Below are 23,192 nucleotides of genomic sequence, written 5' to 3' on the forward strand. Positions count from 1 at the left end.
CCGTCGGGAACTGCGAAAGTGTGCTTGCCCTGGTCCGGTCACCAACGTGAGCAGACAGTGACAAAAGCTATGCTGAACCTGGCTTGATCCAAGCATTCTAACAGTGCCTTTCAGTGTTGGAGCAGTGGCAATACCTCAAAAGCTCTATTCAACTATTGCCTTGCGGGGTGAATGCAGTTCGTTGGATTTTACCTGTTGCCTGCCTTCGAATTTAGCTTCTATGACTAAAATCAAATCAATAAAATAAAACAACAGCAGTGATTGGCTGCAAAAAAAAATAATGTCACGCGTCTTGCACCTCTCAAACTGGGCTATCAGGTAACCTAGAGAAAAATTTGAAATTATGAAATATGACTAAGGCATTCAAATTATGCTTGTTTGTCAGGATACTTTTTCACTGATTTATTTAAAAAATATGAGCTATGAGTGTGAATGTTATATATTCCATCCCCTAATTCTGTTTTACTGGTTTATTTGACAAATAATCTATATGGATTTGCTATATAAAGACCTTATGTCTGTTTGGGATTGTTTTGAGAGCGTATATGTATCTCAGAATAAAGGAATGTCCACAACATTAGTTTTTTGTGTGTGTGAATGTATTTTACTTAACTCATTGAATGTAGCTGGATACTCATGAACGCATGTCTATAATAGCCACAATAGGAGTAATTTTAGCAACACCGTATTTTGTGTGGCCCATAACGACCCAGTGGATCATGAAAATGTGCCAAAATTCACATTCCTTGCTTGTTGTTGGTACATTAATCCCATTCAGATTGCCACTTATCTGAGATGTAAGAGTTCAGTATAGGTTTAAGGTCTGGGGCAGGGATTTGACATTCTGTGACTTCTTCATTGAGGGCTTGCTTAGCAGCACTGTCCGCTTTCTCATTTCCCCTCAGACCAACATGGCCTGGGACCCAGCAAAAAACTACACTCAAGTTCTGGTTCTTTAGACGTTCTAGTTGATCAAGCTCAGCTTTGGTTGTACTTTTTGCGTGACATTAAAGCCTACTGGAAAGATTTTTAATTGCAATTTAATTGAATGCAATTTACTTTTACGATTAAATAAAATTAATGTATCCCTCTCACCCATAGTTTTCTATTTATTTACAAATGTACATAGGCCTACTGTAATTACATTTCTACATAGTTATTCTACTGATCTTTATACTATTCATCCTGCACATAGACTTATTCTTACTACTCTTATAATGTTGTTTCTGCACTACAATGACACTGTTTCCACACTGCACATAGCTGTATGTTATGTACATATCTGTTATATATTTGTCATATTGAATATCCATATTTATTCTGTTTTATTATATTCTGTTAATACACTGCATATATCTATATTATTATTTCTACTGTTATAATGTTACTGCTACATCTACATACATTATTCTACTTATTGTATGAGATAACTGCTAATACACTGCACATATTTATATTTAATTCATATTACTCTAAACCATCTTCTGTAAATCAACTGTATACTACTGTCTACATTGAACTATATTTCTTGACCTGTCTCTGTATATTTCATCACCTTTCTATACTTTGCATCACATTGCATGCATACTGTAGCTACATGAATCACAGCTAAGTTCCTTGGTTGCTATGAAGGCCAGTCGTTCTAAATGGATGGTTGCTATGGCCAAAGGCCAGTTATCTCTGCCGTTGTCAAGCGGGCATATCCTAACTTTGTCTTATTTTAAACATCTCTATTTTACCTACTTCCATACAGTGAGTCCCATTAAGAAGTGGCCACTTCATTCGCGCTTACCGTGAATCTGTGTTTAATCTGTCACCATATGCCTATGCCAACGTTTGCAAAGAGGAGAATCTTTTAATTTGATTCACAATGAAACGTTACATTTAATGTACATGTAAACAATGAGTAGGCTAGTTTTGGTTGTTGTTGGTGGTGTTACTGCATCCCTTAGTTATGCCTACAATACAAAATTGTTCCCTCGTGATTGTTAGACGCATTTCAAAACATCGCGACGTGAAATGCCACCACAAAACATTGTTTGTGAATCGGTCTTATTAGGAGTCATCGCTTAAGCTGTCACATACTCAGGCGGTAGTTTTAGGTCTAAAATGCTTCCTGAATTACTCTTAGTAAAAAAAATAGGAGTCCTAAAGTTACGAGTGACGAAGTTACGAGTACAAGCATCTCATATCAAATGGCCATGGCATTACGCTAAGCAACATAAATCCCATAACGTTACAGCAACATCTCCTCCCTATGACCTAGCTAGCTAGCTTCTAGCCACACAAGAAATGAATGATGTTAAATCTCCGCTTAGCATTCTAATAACAGAAGGGGCACATTTATGTGGACCACTACAACATGACTCATTATGTCTGTAACTCTATAAAACACTTTCATAAAGGAAGCACACCATCCAGCACATACACATGGAAACCGGTATTTTAGGCAGAGACGGTTGATAAAGCTAACTATAGAATCTTTGTTTTAGGTACTTGGCCACGAACTCAAAACGTGTCTCTCTGAAGCTCTGTTCTAAAATCTTTGCCCTGAAGTCTGTTCCAGTTGCTAGGCAACATCAAATAAATAAAATGAGAGTCTTTTCAAGGTGTGTGGTTTGCAATTAGAATAAACAAGAAATAAGATTTCCAATAATTTCCCATGATAAATACATAATATTTGCACCTTCCTTACTTGTTAAGCTCACACCATATTTCAAGTACACTAGTGAAATGTAATACAACGTTGCCACCTAGCGTTCAGATGTAGGCTATTTAACATTAACGTGGCATTGCTGGCTTATTCTTTCGTCAACTCCATGCTTTTAGGAAAACAATCTTTTTATCACAGTACAAAATTTGGTATCGATATGTGACAGTTTTCCTGAGATATGGACGACTTCCTGTTTCGGAGCTTCGCCGCCGATTTTGTTTGGCTGTGACGGGCAAACGCTTTCAAAAATCAAAAATCCTTCTGGTAACTTTTGTGAGGCTTGGGCCAAGGATAATATACGTCAAGTTTCGTGGCGTTCGGATCAAATTTGTGACCTGTGAAAATTTAGTTTCGCTTTCTGTTCAATCCAATATGGCGGACGAACGACACGCCCACCTGACGTCATCTTCGCGTGCAACTTACACCAGTACTGACCGGACGTTTTAAAGTTGGAACGGTGTCTCTGTCTCAAAGGGTGGTGCCTACAGCGCAGATTTGTACCGAAAAAAATATATAGGGCTTTGAATGGAGCATGGCACAATGAGTTTTGGGCCAAAAACATATGTTAGTACATCTTGATATTAGCTGATATCTCTTAAGCCAATTGAAAGATATTCAACAAACTTGGTCTACTTACCCACTATAAGTTGTCAAAGAGCTGGCAAGACAATTTAGGTCTTGAGGTCAAAGGTCAAGGTTACAAGGGGTCACACAAATAACTCACATGCAGTATTTGGTTCATATCTCCAAAGCAGACTGATGGATCTTCATTAACTCTAGTAGATTTATTGTTTTATACAAGTTAGATGAACTTAGGGACTCAGGGCCATGGGGTCAAAGGTTAAGGTCAGTTTCATCCCCTGACATACAAGGTTATAGACGGTGGAGACATGCTAATCAACATGCCATGTTCAATTCAATTACTGTAAATATAGCATTTTTTTTTATGTTGCACAACATAGACTTGGTTGTTTTTGACATGGGGAGTCTCTATCTACAGCACAATGAGTTCAATACCTCTCCTTTGTATATAAGAATCAAGATTCTGATTGCAATTACTGTAGGCAAATGTGCTTAGCAGTTACGTAGCAGTGAAATACTTCCACTAGCATAGTCATGACCTGATCAATATCTCTTTCAATATTGCCCATGCAGTCCTTTCCACAGTACAAGCAGTGCTACTTCCAGCTGTAAATTATAGCTTTCTGTGCTGTGGTGACTTTCCATAAGTTAGTATGACTGTTAACTGTGGCCCTTGCTATTTTTCCCTTCATGGACAAGGTGTCCACTTTCTCCTGGCAATTTCTGTAACCCTGAAGACTAGCATTGTCTTAAAGGTTTTGATGTTAGTAATGTGGCATGTCCATTGTTATCTGTTTAGTTGAAGTTACGGGTGGGCAAAAAATAATATCTAAATATTTTGTGAGATTTTGACGGTAGATATCAATAATATAATTAAATACGAATTTGTCAATCTCTTAAAAAATGGGATTTAATTGTATGAGTTACAAGCCACCTTATAATTTCTTACAAAGCACATTAAGGGACACAAAGTATTAAGATAGAAGTTCATTTTCTAAATTTTGTTTCTGAAAGATGAGACTGTTGTAAGAAACAATATTTTCCTTGAATTTCCCCTGGGGATCAATAAAGTATCTATCTATCTATCTATCTTTCCCCTGGGATGAATATCAGTATTTAGTTGTGCTCAGTACTGTCTTGATTCATTATTTTCCATTTCACTGCAATGGATGATGAGACAGCACTTGAAGAGGAAATTGGCATATGCGCAGATCTTTGGGTTATCCGCCAATGTGGAGGTGGTTCAGGATATTGGACAAAGGACCTCATTTCCAAGTTAGCATGTGTGATATTTATCAGTGGAGACCGTTTTCAACACGTTTCATCCAGTCCTTCTAGTTGCAGAATTTGCAGGTGCTACAGTAAGCTAGTGCAAGTAATCAGTATGTTAGCCTGCCACTAAAAACAGTCTTGCCCACTCCACAGTACACCCAGGCAAATACATTATAACGGCTGTCAATGTAAATGTCTGTGTGTTGATAGTTTTATATTTCTAACATTATTCTATCCTTGCATTTCAATGATTGCATAACATTTTGAGGGACTAATTTCTTAGCAGTGGTTAGTAGTACTGCGTCGAAAAGTAAACAGAGAAGCGCACTCCAATCAGGATACTGTCGTGGAAAATGTCTACCCTGGAAATCCAGAGTTCTCGCGAGAGCACAATGGAATGAGCAATGATGCAGGTTACTTTTACCCCTTGCATCCCGGGGAACCAATCAAATCGGCGTATCTGATATATGCGGGCCAGAGGAGAGCTAAACTGATGACGACAGCGCTGCAACGTTGGAGGTCAGTAAACATTGGTCATAGTGTTATCCAATTGTGTCGAAGTCCGGAATCATTCAGAGTAAACATTGGTCTAGTGTTATCCAATTGCATGCAGTGAAATTTTCAAATGCATGCTTGGTGCCGCCCCTCGAGTTGGGCCATTACATTGTTCGTGGCCAGATCCTTAATCTATCTAGATTACCAGGGTCTGGATTTTCCAGGCTAGAAAATGTCCACTTCCAAATCCAATTGTCCAATTAACAATTACCACTTGACTATCTAGTAATTTAGCATTCTGGAACAAGGCGTCCGAAGGAGACAATGTAGATAGAAGATTTTCCGAAGACTGTTGATCTTTATTCACCGTATTGCAATGATAGTACAGCCCAACCATCAAAGCAATAGGCAGGAGATGTCATCAGCTGGGGCCCCCGACAAGATCTCCCCTACGGATGGCTATACACTATATTTTATACTCCTCAGCCCTTGAGAAGTGCCACCCTCTCACGCCATCTTTATCAACACCCTTCACCAATTAGTACCAAGCAGGGTCGCTTACATTGGTGGAAACCATCTTCCCATCATGCATAAAACTATATGCAAACCTATGTAATGCATAGGTAACGTAACCTAAGTTTTCTGGTTCCTTCCAGTATGGTGAAATAAGGCCTTCTTATCTTATTCTCTTCCTAGCTGGACAGGCCCTAACTCATAAGGCACAGTGGCCTCCTCATCCCTGTCCTGTCCAGTACCAGCTTGATAACACCCCCTCTCCCTTAACCATGTAAGGAGGAGATCCTCTCATCCTGGTACCCCCAGTACTTTTCCACTCACAGTGGACAGTAGGTCTGGCCTACACAAGATACAATGACCTCACACTGCTCACAGCAAATGCAGTGGCATTAAGACTTATGACACTCATGACTACATTCTTCTAAAACATGAAAACCCATGCAATAGTATAAACCTTTATGAAACCCATGATTACATCCCTTCACATCCTGAAAACCCACCATAATACCTAGTAAAATCCTAGGTAATATCAGTCCGCTGCTGCCGTTGCTTATATGCCTACTACCAACTTCAGGGAACAAAGTATAACTATTGCAATGCGATGCAGGGGTAGTTTTTATTTCTAACACTATTCTATCAACATAGACATTTACATTTGCTTGTCTGGCGTTATAATTTAAGTTGAAGGAAATAGCTCAAGATGACAATGTTTATCAGATGTTTGACAGAAATGGTTTAAATTTATCTAAATCTAAAATCTAAAACTTCTGCTATTCAGCTTGTCTAAATGAACTACAATGTTGTTATTGATGTACTGAATGTTGTGTAATAGTACTTTGTTTTTTACTCCAATATCATTTATGAATTGAAACAGTTATTTTTAAAACAGGTATTCACACAGATGTTTGCATTTTTAAAACAGCTAATTATTTTGATTTCCCCTGGTTTCAGAGAGGCTACTACTACAATACTAAAATAAGATGTGGATTTTGAAACAACTGTTTTTATACAGAAAATAAAGTTTGTTTTGCTTTAATAAATGTCTTAATCTTTTTTAATATCAATTCAGATAGCTGATTCTATGCCTCAGCCACCTATAGCCTCATGACCTTTAACCTCTACCTGTGACCCCATGATCTTTAATCCCTTATCAGTTAATTTAGGCTTAATTAACTGTGTTGGGTTTAATGAGGATCCTTTAATCTGCTTGAGAGGTATAAAACAAACATTGAATGTCAAGTATGACCTCACGTGACCTTGACCTTTGACCCCAAGACATTAAACACCTACTAATTTCATCAAGAACTTATGGTGAGTAAGTACATCAAGTTAAAGATCCTTTTACCAGTATGGGAGATATCAGCTAATATCTATATGTGATAATATACGAATTTGGCCCAATAATCATTATACCATGGTCCATTCAAAGCTGTATATCTTTTTTCTGGTACAAATCTGCGCTGTAGGCACCTGAAATTCTTAATCTACATGAAATTATGGTTCGATTGATACCAAATATCCTTTTGCTGTATTTACTTCCACCTTCAACCCTAATTCGCTTTGACTAAACTTGAAGATACAAAATCCATAGAGTATGTTTTACTCCTTTCCACATTTTAAAACTGACCAAAAACTCCAAAACATGGTGAATTCTCAAAGATATAGTCAGCTATCCTATATGAACATTAGGCATAATAGGGAAATTAAGATATAGTCAGCTATCCTATATGAACATTAGGCATAATAAGGAAATTAAGATATAGTCAGCTATACTATATGAACATTAGGCGTAATAAGGAAATTAAGATAGTCAGATATCCTTTATGAACATTATGCGTAATAGGGAAATTAAGCTTCACTGTGTCTGTAACTGAGGTGGGCCAAAATGTGAATTTTCAAGAAACCTTAGAAGCTGCCTGGATCTGTAATGAAACTACATATAGATTTATCCTTTCTATTTATGTAGATAAATCTGGGTTTTTCTCTGCCTATAAGATTGGGTATGTTGTTCTGGGTGGAACTAATGGGCACTGTGGGTAGGTAGGTAGGAAGGTAAGTAAGTAATGTGCTTAATGCTTATTGTCATATAATATTGGCATATATCATGAGGTGCGACAATCAGGGATGTAGTGGAGGCTAAACGCAAGTAAGCACAGTTTATCCACTTCTGAAATTTCAGAAATAGAGTTTATTCACCTCTTTTTAAAGTGTATCCACCTCTCAAAAGAGGTTATTCACCAATTGAAACTTTTATTATCCACATTTACAATATATACACTCATCAACACACTAAGAACCATTTAATACCACTGGTATTGTTATAAATATTGGACAATCACCTCCACCATCATTAAACATGTTCTGAATGCCTTTTTTTAAAATCTGATACCGCATGGCGCAGTCCTCTTTAGCATGATCACAGAATTCATAGTTTACACACCTCTTATTTTACCACTACACCCCTGGCGACAATGCAGAATGAGCACTGACCAGTGTTGTGCAAACTCATGCAGATTATTCACGACAAATCTACAGTATGTCTCCATCTTTAAATGGTAAAGCCCTCCCTATGCATGGGGAAACACAATCTGATGTCATCAGTGCCCATGTGAAAACGCATATGTAGTTGGATGAAGAATGTATCTTCCTTTTTTCTTTGTCTATTATTTGTATGAAATTACCTAATGTTTTGAGGCTTTTCAAAAGATTGAAATCCCAAGAACAGTGCCCCTTAAGCATCATATCTTAAACTGTATAATACAGATTACAGTCATTAGGCTCTCAATAAAATGCATTTGCAAAATGAAAAATATTTTTTAAATGGTTACTGATGCCATAACATCAGTCAGCTCTACATAGTAATGTGATGATAAGGCAAAGGGTGTGGGTGCTGGCTAGATAAAATAGAGATTATATTACAAATGATCAGCACCGCCCTCCTCTCTCCTCAGTCACGTGCACACACACACACACACACACACACACACACAATAGATTAATGCTTTGTGTACATACCCACAGACACATCATACTGTTAAGATCATTCCCATTTCTTTATGACAATATTCTTCAGCTATGAAAAACTGCAAACATTTTGTAGTCTCGCAAACCAAATGTAGCACACTACAAAATTCATTAAACTTTTTTTACCACCATGTCTTTTAACTACATTTAACTGCATAGCAGCTGTACATAGCTCAGTTAAAGCATTAAACTAAACATAATATGGCTGACATATAGTATATCACAATGGTCTTGGTTGTGCGGTTATGTTTACACACTTCACTTCCTCAAGAGTAAACACCGACTCTGCATGTCCAGCAGATGGCACTCATTCCTTTCAACCACAAGGATACTGTATTTATTGTAATTACTCTTGACAACCTTTGGTCACCATTTCCCTGGCGGTGGCCAATTACTGAGGTAAACTATAAAGCTCTCCAGACATGTAAATTACAGACAGTTAATTGATTACCTATAGCAATCATTTAAAAAGGCTTCAAAATTAGCTGCTATTGCACACACAGAAAGTGATTGGGGGGATTTGCACACACTGTTTGGTTATCACTACAGTCAATCTCCTTTTGACTACAGAGTCATTATATTAATTCTGTACTCAATATTTGTATTAAAGATAACAGTGCTCAAAGAAAGAAGCAGTGAAATATTTGTGAAATTACATTTGATTACTCCATCTAAAAGTAATCATAAATAAGAGGTACATAAAAATTGAAGCTTTTTTTAGGGTAAGTTCAACTCCCATTGGATGTCTATGTGTATATGGGATATATTATTATGGTTATGGTTATGGAATTAGCAGACTTACAAAATAAAACATACAATATATCAACAGTAAACAGTTTTAAGTTGGTAAGACTACATTAAGGAAAACAGCAATAATAACAATAATGCCAATGCAATATATATCTGCAATTATATTTAAGCAATAAGCCCCGAGAGGCCGTAGGTCAGGGCCCAGTTCCCCGAAAGCATTTTAAGCCTAAGAGCGTCGTAAAGTCCCTCTTACGAACGTCTTAAGATTTGCCGACTGTTTCCCGAAACCATCGTAGCTTAAGAGCATCGTGAACTCTCGTAGATCTACGAGTGCTCCAGAGTTCTCGTTACCGGCTAAGAGCGTCTTAACAGTTGTTCTCACTGAGGTCACCAACAGGACATACAGAAGAATTACAACTTAGAATACATAAACCAATTTACGTTCCCATTCTTTATTGTGTTTACCTGTGATGAATCAGATTTTAGCGTGCAAAATAGCACAGCCTACATTTAATGGTCATATAATGTGATGAAAAGCGGACAAAAATGCAATCCAGTTATGAAACGAGACGTTGCCAGAATAGTTTGCCATTATCTTTGCTAAGTGAAGGCTATATTTTATTAGGCCTATGAGGTAAAAGCAGAGAAAGGAACATGTGGTTTAGTCTGTACTGCATCAAAATCTAAGCCTACACATTTCCTCACTTTCTTACTCGACTTCTTTCTTATCTTCAAACGTGTTCTTAAGTGACACCGCGAAAACATATTGCATGGTGCAACAATCTAATCTTAAATAATTACAATTATTTATGTCTGTGTGTGGTATATAACCTATTTGGGATGCTTACATGCAGATGTCAAAGTGTTTCTATTTTTGTATTGATGTGAATTAATGTGTAGATCCGAAGTTTAAACAGTAGGCCTATAGCTGTGACGTGCAGTCACATGACATCACCATCAAATTAGAGGATATTTCAGAACTATTAACGTGGACAGCTCCCCTTAAGAACATCTTAAGGGCAGTGTCATGTGACTGCACGTCACAGCTATAGGCCTACTGTTTAAACTTCGGATCTACACATTAATTCACATCAATACAAAAATAGAAACACTTTGACATCTGCATGTAAGCATCCCAAATAGGTTATATACCACACACAGACATAAATAATTGTAATTATTTAAGATTAGATTGTTGCACCATGCAATAATTTTTCGCGGTGTCACTTAAGAACACGTTTGAAGATGAGAAAGAAGTCGAGTAAGAAAGTGAGGAAATGTGTAGGCTTAGATTTTGATGCAGTACAGACTAAACCACATGTTCCTTTCTCTGCTTTTACCTCATAGGCCTAATAAATTATAGCCTTCACTTAGCAAAGATAATGGCAAACTATTCTGGCAACGTCTCGTTTCATAACTTGATTGCATTTTTGTCCGCTTTTCATCACATTATTATGACCATTAAATGTAGGCTATACTATTTTGCACGCTAAAATCTGATTCATCAGGTAAACACAATAAAGAATGGGAACGTAAATTGGTTTATGTATTCTAAGTTGTAATTCTTCTGTATGTCCTGTTGGTGACCTCAGTGAGAACAACTGTTAAGACGCTCTTAGCCGGTAACGAGAACTCTGAAGCACTCGTAGATCTACGAGTGTTTTCACGACGCTCTTAAGCTACGATGGTTTCGGAAAACAGTCGGCAAATCTTAAGACGTTCGTAAGAGGGACTTTACGATGCTCTTAGGCTTAAGATGCTTTCGGGAAACTAGAAATATAACGAGTTATTCCTAGATAATCATTCTTCTGCCAATAAATATATTTCCTCTACCTGAATGGTTGCCAAGCAACATCGAGACGCAGCTACTTTAACCTTTGTATTAAGTTATGGTAGCGCAGTAATATAGAACGAAATGCATTCAAGGTGTATGTTTATGCTGCATTTTACAACGGCATCGAACGTGATTCAGCCAATCACAATCAAGGACCAGAACTATCAGTTTTAGGATGGTCCTTTAAGGAAAACAGAGTCTGAGTGGGTGCTACTCGTGCGCAGGGTTTGTAACATGGTGAATGTCTCAAAAGTGACTAACTGGAGCTCCTTTTGTTGGGACTGGCCTCTGGGCGGGAGGTCCTTTGCAGGGGTGCACAGCGTCCGTAGTCTCTGCAAACACACGCAAAACTTCAGTTTGATTCCAATATTGGCGTATTTATAATATACGAAGGGGGTAAGCGAACGTTCGGAAGGCATACCCTCTATGGGAGACTCTGAGGCTAATAAGGCTTCACCTGGAGTTAGCATTCCATTGACCCCCATTCATTTTGGCGTCACTTTGACAGCGAATAACTTTACATCTGAAGCGTTTTAAGCCTGTATATGCCATTTCTATTTCCAGAGAAATACAACATTGTGTGACTGATGTCACACCTTGTATCTCACTTTACCTTTTGAAATCCAATGCTAAAATGATGTCATGAGCATGCGACTTTCAGTCGCACATAAGAGAAGTAATCGTATTTCCTAGATAAGAAACTGAAGGCAGTCTAAGGGAAAGTCCACAGGTAAGTTATTTAGGAAAGCATTGAGGGGAAATAAACTAAGGGTTAAATTAAGGGTTACACTTTACTTGACAGTATCGATATAAGAGTGACATGACATTGTCATGAATGTGTCATAAACAAGTCATAAACATTTATGACAAACGCTTCTGTTATTAAGTGACATTTGGTTTTTGTCATAACAAGTTAGGATTAGGATTAGGGTTAGGTTTAGGGTTAGGGTTAGGATCATAGCTCGAATTACAGGGGGTACTGGGGGTACTATACCCCCCAATGAAGACCCATTACCCTCCAAAGAGACAGAAATATCAGTTTTGGGGGGGTCAGATAATTTTTCTGATATTGTGAAAAAATATCATTAGAGTTAGGCTACAATACAAGTCAACTCCTATTTTCACTGTAGGAACATTTTAATGTAAAGCGATTCCAGACACCCCTATTGTGAACCGTACCATTTTTAACCACCGTAGCGCTAGCAACGGAGATAGAGAACGACTTCAACTTCTCAAGCAAGTGTCAACATTGAATGACAAAACACTAGGTAAATTCCTCCAGTAGGCTAAATTCGGTTTGCTGCTGATGCATGGGTAAATGTAAGTTGCTAGCAGACGTCTCGCTTGTTGAAAATGTGTTATTTTACAACCTTCATTTATTAACATGTTTTGTTCGTTCATAGCTCATGTCACGTCTTCATACATTGAATTACCGGCTACTTACCTGCTACTTACCCTTCGAGGCTAGTAAAGTGGACCTTGGTTAGTTAGCAAGGTTAGTTAGCAAGATAATTCTCTATTTAAATCAAGCTTTACATTGTGGTGAGGTAAAATCGATTGTCATTTCCAAGATAGCCTATATCCCATAGCCTAGGTGTCCATTCTCATTTTATCTTGAATAAAGTATTGTGCCCTTTTGAAATGAGTTTGGCACAGATCCTGTGTTGTTTTTATGTTATGCACAAGAGGGTCTGATATAGCTAAGCCTACATAACATCAGTGAAACCTGTGGAAACATAAAAAGAGCCAAGTAGCCTAGGCTAAATAGTACATGCTAGTATTTGAATTTGTTCTTAATTGGTTAGTATTGGTTTTACATTCTATTATTTCATATCTTTAGTTTGATAAATGTAGTTGCATCTGAGAACCCTGATACTATCTCAATGAAACTAGGATTTGATTTTATTCACAGACACTATGATGAAAAGGAAAAGTGTATCTGTGTTTGTGCATGTGTGTATGACTCTGTCGATGTAGGATACTGTAGTGTTGATGATACCCAGCTTGTTCTGGTTATCGGATTCTTGTAGGCTACCGCTCTGTAGTTCTTCTGTGGTAGTATGGTTTTTCATAGCTCCTTAATCACATTAAAGATTGCTCAGGTTTCACATATCTCCAAGTAATTGTGTTGATTTGACACTGACTACCATAGACTATAATGGAAAATTGGTTTCTGTTTATACAGTAGGCTATATGAGAGGGTTGGGTCTTACCTCCAGGTCTTATGAAATCTAAAAATAAACCTAATCAATATTTCATGAAATAGGCAATAGGCTTCTTGTAAAGGTATTACTAGTAATTGTAAAGTACTTTAGTAGTAATTAGAATGGTATTTCAGTGCACTTAACTTCTAACTTTTGGGAGTTTTGACAGTTCTCTTTTGGATATATAATAACAATGAGATATTCTGTAGCCTACTGATTATCGGTTTGTCGCATGTTTAGACCTTGTATGTGTGTTGCACAACACATGTTGCACTTGGCGATCATGGTGGGGATTGATATGGTAGTGGACCATGATGGTCATAGAAGAAGTGAAGGATCAGTACCACCCAATTATGATGGGGTAATTCGCACTCTGGTTAGAATTAGGGTTAGGGTTCATGTGTCATGACAGTGTCATGTCACTCTTATGTCAATCCTGTCAAGTAAAGTGTTACCCAATTAAGTGATGTTTTTAGCGAGGCTACCAGATGACTTACTGTGTACACTAACTGTGTTTCAGTTCATTGGATTCACCCGGAAAAGGGGTTCGAATTGACTTCACTTGTCTCTATGGAAGTCTATGGGGTGGCTCTGTCCATTTCTTTTACTGTCTATGTAATATACTTATAGATATGACTTAAAACTAAGATTTATTGTATTGTCTAACTTTCCATTGTTTTACATGTTATTTAAAATCTTGCTCAGCCTGTGGTTTTACCCACTATATGCCAGTGGCTAATGTGTCATGCGATATACATGTGACTTTGACATGGCTCATGTTATACAAACAGGTTCACCTGCCTAACTCGGATCCGAAATAATCCGAGATATAATCACCATTAATCATTTAGCTGACACTCCAAAATTGCACTTCCAAAGCAATTTACATGTCTCCCTACAGCCACTCAGGATTATGTGCCTTGCTCAAGGGCACAGTGGTAGCAGCTGGGAATTGAACCTCCAAATGTTCTGGATACTGCATGCTAACCCAGCCCCTTAGTCACTATGCTAGCACTGCTTTTTACTGCCGTTAAAGTGTGACAAGGGTTGATAAGCTGGAGGTAAACATCAAAAAACAGTCTTGATGTGGTGAACGGGCCCCTCAGACTGTGTGGGAACCATGTAGTGACACTGCAGTGACCATAACCTTTTGACAACCAATCATGAGCCCCTTGCATGACAGCATAGTGTTATGCTGTAATGCATGGTTTAAATGCTGACAAACAAGCGTTGCAAGTTTAGCCAACAATTTCATAGTTTCTTTCTCACCCACCTCACGCATGGTTCCTGGGGTGGTACAGATGGCATATATCATCCACAAAGGCACCACCAGAGTAGAGGACAGGGTGAAGAATCCACCAATAGCATACCCCCACCATGGATAATCATATGTGTTGTTAAACTGCAGCGGGGTATGCTTCACAATGGAGAAGATCAAAGTAGCCTAGGGGGAGAAAGAAGATAACTTTGATTTCAATGTATACATGTATCATACTTCAAATATAAAACATTTGTGCATTCAGTCCCCCCCCAAGAATGGTGAACAAAAGTGAATTATTTCTGTTTCATGAAGTTGCTGCTGAAGTGTCCCTGTTAAAGTAAGACCCAATGGCCACAGCCAGAAGGTTCTGACAGATGTCACACACACATTGTCCACAGCACTGTATGAAACACAGCAAGTGCTGCCAGGGACACTTTGAATTATTCTGTTTAAACTACATCTAGTCAAGACCTCAAATCCAAATTAGTGCTATGTATTTGTTGAGTAGCTACATGTTTGTTGAGTACTGTAGCTTCACAAAATGATTTACAATTTACAGTGTATGTGTTCCATATTAGGTGTATTGGGAATCATTTAATTCTATTATATAATTCTACTTTATAAAATCAGTAAAATTTGATCAGCAAAATCAGTTTGTTTGAGGAAGTGAATATATATTTATTTGCCGTGAAAGAGAAAGAACCAGAGTGGACAAATGATACATCTGCTTCTATCTCTCTTTAAATTATTTTGTTGGTTTGTGTGTGAAATGGAGAGAAAAAGAAACAGAGAGAGAGAGAATGCATGAGATAAGAAAAATATTTGCATTTCAACGTTCACAGCTTTTAGGAAAGCAGATGTGAAGGTGGTAAACTTTCACCTCCTCAGAGATTCACTTATGAACATTATACGGCTCTTCACAATGCAAGTAGAATGCAATGCATTGACTTGAATGGGATTTCCCAAAGTTCTACCGGTCATTATTTTCATCTAAGGACCTCTAAATAATGACCGCTGTCAATGGCAACGGATTTTCATTCAAAAGTGAAGGCAGACGGTTGATCAGCTGTGTTCTAAAGAACGTTTGATTCAAGTTCAGCGTGTGTTGCGAACTACCGGTATTTTATTTCTTCGCCTATACCTATAATAAGCAGGATAATGTATAGAACGCTGGTTATTTTTGGGAAAATAAGTCCCTTCAGGGCGAAGCAAGACCCTTCCGCTGGCGTGTCGGGGTCTGGTTCGCCCTGTCGAGACTTATTTTCCCAATAATGACCAGCGTTCTATACGTACATTATCCCTTACATAACCCCTGAGCAGAATGTTTCAAAACTGAAATAGCTGCAGTTGTACAACACAAGAGACACAGGGGAAAACACAGTGACAGACACAAATACACCACAATGGAAGTCTGAGAAATATGGCCATGTTTGCTAATCTTGAGTACGGTAACTTGAGATTGGATTAACCCTTAGAACCCTAGACTGTTTTAAGGGCATTTTCACTACCTTTAGTTAGAAGCATGTATCCTGGTCATTGTAAGTGCCGTACACACATGCTATATATTGTTTTTGTCAGCAGAGTCTAGGCTACCCAAATCTTCATGTATTAATACTTGCATTGATTTAATTTTGATGTTTAAATAATAAAAATACAAAAAGCGTATTATACAAATTCTTATATTTTGACATGTCTCTCACCACTGCAAGCTGGCAGCTCGACTTACCTTTCATGTGTGTATAGAGTAGACTGTCCTGAATCTGGGAATATCATTGCCATGGTGGAGGGATTGGGGCTGAGCAATTTACAGACATATGTGATGTGCGCCTTACAGAAATAAATGCCATTTTTTTTTATTTAGTGATTAAAAATGACCTTTTTGCGCTCCAAATCTGTGACAAAACTGATCTGACCTAACTTGACCCGAGTTTACATGTTAGCCTGTGTGTGCCTATGGTGTGTGCACTCAAAATTATTCTCTACAACAACATTTTACTGCATTGCCATGAACAAGGCAAAAAAGGTGTTTCGGCATATCTATCCGATCTGCGTGGCATATCTATCCGATCTCAGGTCCACGAGTAATTCAAACGAGAGTAATGGGTGTGCAGCTTTGGTTTTTGTACACAATGTTATTATTTTGCAGTCACTTTGTCTCTTTTTATAAGCCGTAAGGATTGATATACTTGGTATCAATGGATAGCCCTGTGTCTCCTCTTTCATCTGATATGCTTGCCATATCTATGCGATCACGGGTTAGTGATTAATTCAAACGAGAGTAATGGGTGCACAGGTGAACGCAGAGAAGTATAGACTGTAAATATGATGCAATTTGTTTTGATTTCATGATTTTTTTTTATTTTCATACTTGATCGTACAGACAAGTGCGTAGTCTCGTTGGAAAGCCCCACTTCTGCTCTGTCACACAATAAAGGTTTCATCTAGCTGTGATTTGAACAGTTCCGGAGCAATGTAACAGAGAAGAAAGGATGTGTTTTTGACGCACTTTGCGTCAATCAGGTTCTAAGGGTTAAAAGCTTATACTCACTGTGCACACAATTGGAGTTACATATTGCCAACAATATTTCATCACAGGCCACGGCCGGTAGCCTATCATGTCTTCAATGTTGTCATACAAATGTCCTGCGCCTACAGAAAAAAAAACATACTTCCATACTCAATCTCCTTTTGATAAAGCTATACTGTATGTGCTGTAATGTCATTTAGATCTGATCTGATATTGACAAACTCTCACCATAAACCCATCCGATGCAAATAGACTGCAAAATGGCAAAAGTCAGTAGAGTCATGCCACTGCAAGCATAGTAATCAAACAGCTGGAAAACATAGAGGCCACCCTAGAGACAGGGACAAGAGACATGTAGTTTTATATACTGTATATGCTTTGAGAAATCCCATCACTAAATAACCAAAAAACAAAGTGTGGGTTGCACCCACAAGGAATCAAGGATTATCTATTAATTCAGTTACACCAAATGTATGTGTAACACAGATTAAAATATATTCAAATGCATTCCAAGAAATTCAGGCAATAGGACTTCTTTTCGTCATAAAACTGTAACTGACAGTAAGAAAACCTCAATGAGTTTCCCATCTCCTTTGTGATTTGGGTGGCTTACCTCTGTGACCATTACCAGGCCAATCAGGAAGCTCGCTATGCTGATGATCAGGAGGAGGACCTTACGTTTATATTGCTCTTGGAAGAAGGATGGATACATGTCGCTGATAGCGGTGACCAAAGCTTCATGGTAAACAAACTGTCAGTGAACACAAGATTAAGTTGCTTTTTTGAGCTTCCAGACCCCTATTACAGCAAGATGAGGCAATTGGAAATAGGAAAGAAGCATAGCATTTATATGTAAACACAACATCTAAGTCATAGGTTAAATAAATACAAACTAACCTCACTATCCAACCCAAGGAACACAATCATGATGAAGAAGAAAATGGCCCATAGTTGGGGAAGAGGCATTAAAGCCACAGCGCGCGGATATGCTATAAAAGCCAATCCAGGGCCTGCCATTGCAATGAGGAAAGACAAGTTAACTAGTGTATCAGCAACACAACACAATACTTTGAGGGCAGTCCTGCTCTTTGTTGTCAACATATGAGAACTGTTCTAACAAGATAAGCATTTTGACAAGTATCAGTTATTCCCTCCCACAGTTGAACTCATTTATCTCGTGTTAACTCATGCACCCCCCAATAATAGAGAATCACTTTAGCTATTTTTTCCAAACATAGCCTACACTTGGCACACATTTTAACTGCTCTTTTGCTTATAACACATTTGACATACTTCTCATACAAGAAGACGTTTTAGACTGGCTTCATATTTTGTTAACTTGTTGCACATTTGTTGTGAGACTTGTGACATGATATGCCTTTTCACATTCACTATATATATATATATACTGTAGTCACCTCCACAATGAACAATAAATAGTTCTGGTACAGTACATTGTTTATGGGTCATGGTCAGTAGTTCTCCACACACTACAGTATACAAAAAAAAGAAAAAATCAGGATCATTGTTACTTTCCTGATTCAGCAACCATAGAGATATCCAGCCCCTGCTCATTGGCCATGAAGCCTAGTACTGAGAATATGGCAAAACCGGCCACAAAACTGGTCAGACTGTTCAACAGGCACAAGTAAATACAGTCTCTGTGGGGGGGAAAACATGGAAAACAAATTATGCTCAGTATGGCTCTACCACACCTGTTTTGTTAAAAGCATAAAAGGAAAAAGGAAGCAAGGAAATGCAGCCAGAGATCTGAGGATGTGGGAACTTACTTGTAACAGTTGTTATCATATTTGTTGTAGCTCCCGAGAGCTGTTAAGACACCAGTGCAAACTCCATAAGAGTAAAAGATCTGGCTCCCAGCATCCATCCACACCTGTAAAGGGTTAAAGCAATTCTTTTACAGGTGTGAAGTATCTGCAGACCTTTTTCTTACAGCAGTACATTTATAGTAAACTGTGCATTAATCAGTACAAATAACGCATGAGCATCTATGAACCTCAGTGAGAAAAGGCTATTAAGCATTGTTTTGCTTACATTCAGACCCTCTAAACTCTACCGTATTATAAGACTTTGCCATGCCAGTATAGCCTGGCCCCGCCCGCCTAGTATCTCTGTTCATTTTCATTTCACTAAGTAGTTCACTAGTCTGGCATCTCACAATACTCTTAACATTTTCCTTGGATATAGAGGGTGACAGGCCAATCAGCGACGAGAAGGGATAACACTTTCAATAACGCTGTCCATAGTTTCGAAATTGAACGTGACTGTGGTAAATGGTAGTAGCTATGCTAACAAATATTAAGAAATTGCATTCAGAAGAATGTGTAAATTTAGGCAAAGATAGGCGAAATACATTGTTTCCTGACTATCAATGTCAATGTGATTGGTTATGCTAGACCACTGATTTCAAAGTTAATGCAAAGTCTAAATCTGTGACGATGCTAGTGTGTTGGAAACATTTCTCAATCGTGAGAGGCCAGACTTCACAAAGTGAAATGAAGTAGTGAGTCTGGTTTAACTTTAATTACTGTGCTACGAATTGATACAAAAGTTATACTTGCTGTGTCTAAACACTGCTTGGTAACCATTCTAATAGAGGAAATATATATTTGTCGAAATATCTATGAATAAATCATTAAATGCTGTGCCTTTATTTTATAAAATCTTGCCAGGTAACCGTTTATTCTTATACCCCCACATAACAACCTTTCCTATTGCCTGTATGCTACAGAGGACCTGAGGACACACTTACCTGAGGGTCAGCCAGGCGTGCTGGATCGGGGTAGAGGTAGAACTTGATGCCATCCGCTGCCCCAGGCAGTGTGAGCCCCCGGACCAGCAACACGACCAGCATCACGTAGGGGAAGGTAGCTGTGAAGTACACCACCTGAGACCACAGACCAGAGGTATGAAGGCATCAGTGGATGTCCATAGACTTCTGTCACCTCCAGAAACAGTCACTTTTATTCCTAAGTCTCCTGTTGTAATTTTTTTCCTTTTCAGACACTGTTCAGCACAGAACCAAATTTTTATTGTTAGTTTTGTGGAACTGAGGTTTACATACACTGACCCAACCCATAGACTTGTGTCCTCTGTAGTGGACATAGGTTGTAGATGCATACCCCTTTACCCCTTTGAGGTATTCTATCAATTTCTGTGGTCTTTTAAAGAGGACATCCTGGTAGAGTTCTCGGGTCGGGTCGGCCCGACAAACCCGACGGGACCCGCAGGTTCGGGCCGGGTTCGGGTCGAAAATATAAGCAAATGACTCGGGTCGGGTCGGACCTCGGGCTTAATCTTTTCCGCTCAGTGAAAAAAAAAAACATTTATTAATCATCGCTGCTGTTCACCGTAAAGAAAGTCTGGTTACTGCGTGCAACGTGCATCATGGAGAGGGACGGGGGCAGACCTGACGCCGCTGCGTGCACGCCTTTAGCCTGGAGAAGAAGATGGGAGTTGGTGAAAAGTAAACTTGCCGCAGGTGAATTCACCATCGCTACTACAGGAGTGGGAAAATCAGAGGTCTGGAAAGTGTTTGGAGTGGTGCTGGATTCTGATGGAAATTCTACAGGTTATGTGCAATGCTCAAAATGGGTGCTGATGAAATATGTGACCCTGCAAGGTGAAACCAGTCGCTTTGGTAAAATTTACAAAATTAAGTTATTGTGCTCACATTAACGGCCATAAACTAAGCTTCCCAACGACATGTAGCCTATTTAAGTAAATTGTCACGCTGATGTATTGAATCTTCACCTAAGTCAGGGTTTAACATTCAAAACGTATGTTATAGGCTACGTCGGGGTTCGGGCAGATAATTCATGTTGATGTGTCGGGTTACATCGGTTCCGGGCTTTAAAAGCCACAGGTTGTAATTTTCAGGCCCGTTGAGAACTCTACATCCTGGGCTTTCTAATGATATATCATGTGATTGGTTGGATTGGGAACCTCCTCTTTCTTTTTTCCAAAAATGGCTTACATTGAAACAAGCACATTATGGAAGGAGGAGAGATAAGTCAACTATTGTCTATTTATTATGCATTTATTATGATGGCGTTCTTGTTAATGAAAATGTCAAGAATCATGTGATGTGATTAATTTTGAAAGAGGTGAATTTATTTACATTAATAGTGCCTTTATAGATAGATAAGAGGATACATATTCCTATCTTCTCTGCCTGCAATAACCTGACAAAAATATGACATCATTAACCAAGCTTAGTATAATTTACTAGAAGTTGATTAGACCAGTTTGCCTATCTAGCCTATAGCTAAAAGGGAGCTATAGGCTAACTGGGTCTAACCCACTTCCACTCTCCGAGCAGTGGCTTTTGTCTCACCTTGCCTGTGGACTTCACTCCTTTCCAGACACAGAAATAGCAGATGACCCAGGCTAGCAGAAGACACAGAGCCAGGTCCCATCTCACAGAACCCAGCTCCTCAATTCCACTAGACAATCCCAGAATCCTCCTCCTTTAAGCAAAAAGAAAGAACTCTTGATTTTGAAAAAGGACATAGGCCTACAATCATTATTAAGTTTGCCAGACACAAGGATATGAAGAACATAAAGTAACAGAGAAGTGCACTTTGGTGAGTATATGTGTATGTGTGTGTGTGTTTGTGGGGGGGGGGGGGGGGGGGGTATGTATATGTTTGTGTGTGTGGGGGGGGGAGGGAGTATGTATATGTGTGTGTGTGTGGGGGGGGAAGTATGTATGTGTGTGTGTGGGGGGGACGGGGGGGACGGGGGGTGTATGTATATGTGTATGCTATACCATATTGCCCTCCACTGGATGTGTAATGAGCTACATAGAGCGTAATAGCCTAAGCTACATTTAGAATGGCAAATCCATATTTCCCGTTATTTTGGCCAAAGTAACTTAATAGTAATGCAGTAGTAGTAGTGTAATGCCTTACAATTCAGAGACAGATATATTAATTTATTAACAAATTACCTTGAAATTACAGTAATAAGTAATATATTAGATTTTTTGAAATAGCCTAACTTGCCCAACACTGTATTAGATAAATCAATCAGGACTTACTCCCAAAATTCAACAACAGATGATGTTGTTTTCACAGTGGTATCCTCAGTCAGATTGGTCTGGTCATACTCAAAGCAGTTTTCTGTGTGAATTGATTTGTTTGATTAAAACCATGCAAATACAGCAGGCTATACAGTGTGGAAGTAACCAAAGTAATTTTGTATGCAGTGGATTAGCATTTTTGCATGTTCTGGCTCTTAAGAAAAAAAACCTTTGAGAGAATGAATGGGGTTTTGGTAATTAACTGCTCGAGAGACCCAGCATTCTTTTCTATTCAATTAAATGAATGTGAATGTTGTTGCCTTATGAGCTTTAGACCTATTATGTCTTTAGAATATGACTGTTGCTTTTGCTACCAGCGAAAAACACCGGACTACTGTATACTGTACATGCTTGGAACTACATTCTCATTCAGACAAAGCACTACTGCAGCTTTTCAGGTGCTGCTTGCTGCTTGTCACTTTTGGGTGCTATAGGCTAGTTGGAACTGCCCACTTCAATGAACTATGCTAAGCTATGATAAAAGTGGGTGCATCAGACTGAGTTACTGCACGCACAGAGACAAGAAGGGTATGTATCATATTATCTAATATTTCCCAAAATGTTGGAGTGTTCCTTTAAGCTAAAATTAAATGCATCACAAGGTGAGTAGAAGCTAATTATAGTTAGCTTTAAAGATCAAATATCACATTTAACTTCACTTTCCGATTACAGAAGGATTTGAGTGGAATAGTATAAGCCAGATGTTTTAGGCACTATATGGCTGTAAAGTTAAGTTAGCCTACATGAGAAGCCGAGGGGAGTGAGTAAAGAAGTATAGAGTTATTTGTAACCATGGATATCATTCTAGAGTCACTTGCTGCTGGAGGCAGGCAATATGCTGTTGTCTAGATGTTTGCTCTAGCATTTTTATAGCAACATGCATCGTATACTTGCATCATTTGTTTCAACA

At 38.5% G+C, this 23,192-nt stretch overlaps 1 protein-coding gene across 1 annotated transcript in view; it reads right to left on the reverse strand.

Moving 5' to 3' along the window:
* Positions 1-11,356: 11,356 nt before the first annotated feature.
* Positions 11,357-23,192, reverse strand: part of LOC121706930 (sodium- and chloride-dependent GABA transporter 2-like) — a 28,111-nt gene continuing 16,275 nt past the window's right edge. Inside the window, exons 5-15 of the mRNA XM_042089080.1 lie at positions 22,241-22,322; positions 21,536-21,668; positions 19,952-20,086; positions 18,969-19,072; positions 18,720-18,839; positions 18,076-18,193; positions 17,792-17,929; positions 17,407-17,509; positions 17,200-17,300; positions 14,664-14,834; positions 11,357-11,518 (exon numbers count right to left, since the gene is read on the reverse strand). Of these exons, the coding sequence (XP_041945014.1) occupies positions 11,357-11,518; positions 14,664-14,834; positions 17,200-17,300; positions 17,407-17,509; positions 17,792-17,929; positions 18,076-18,193; positions 18,720-18,839; positions 18,969-19,072; positions 19,952-20,086; positions 21,536-21,668; positions 22,241-22,322 (1,367 nt within the window). The remainder of the gene's footprint in view (positions 11,519-14,663; positions 14,835-17,199; positions 17,301-17,406; positions 17,510-17,791; positions 17,930-18,075; positions 18,194-18,719; positions 18,840-18,968; positions 19,073-19,951; positions 20,087-21,535; positions 21,669-22,240; positions 22,323-23,192) is intronic.

This window comes from Alosa sapidissima, chromosome 4 (assembly GCF_018492685.1).
Source record: "Alosa sapidissima isolate fAloSap1 chromosome 4, fAloSap1.pri, whole genome shotgun sequence".
In the NCBI taxonomy this organism is placed as follows: Eukaryota; Metazoa; Chordata; class Actinopteri; order Clupeiformes; family Clupeidae; genus Alosa; species Alosa sapidissima.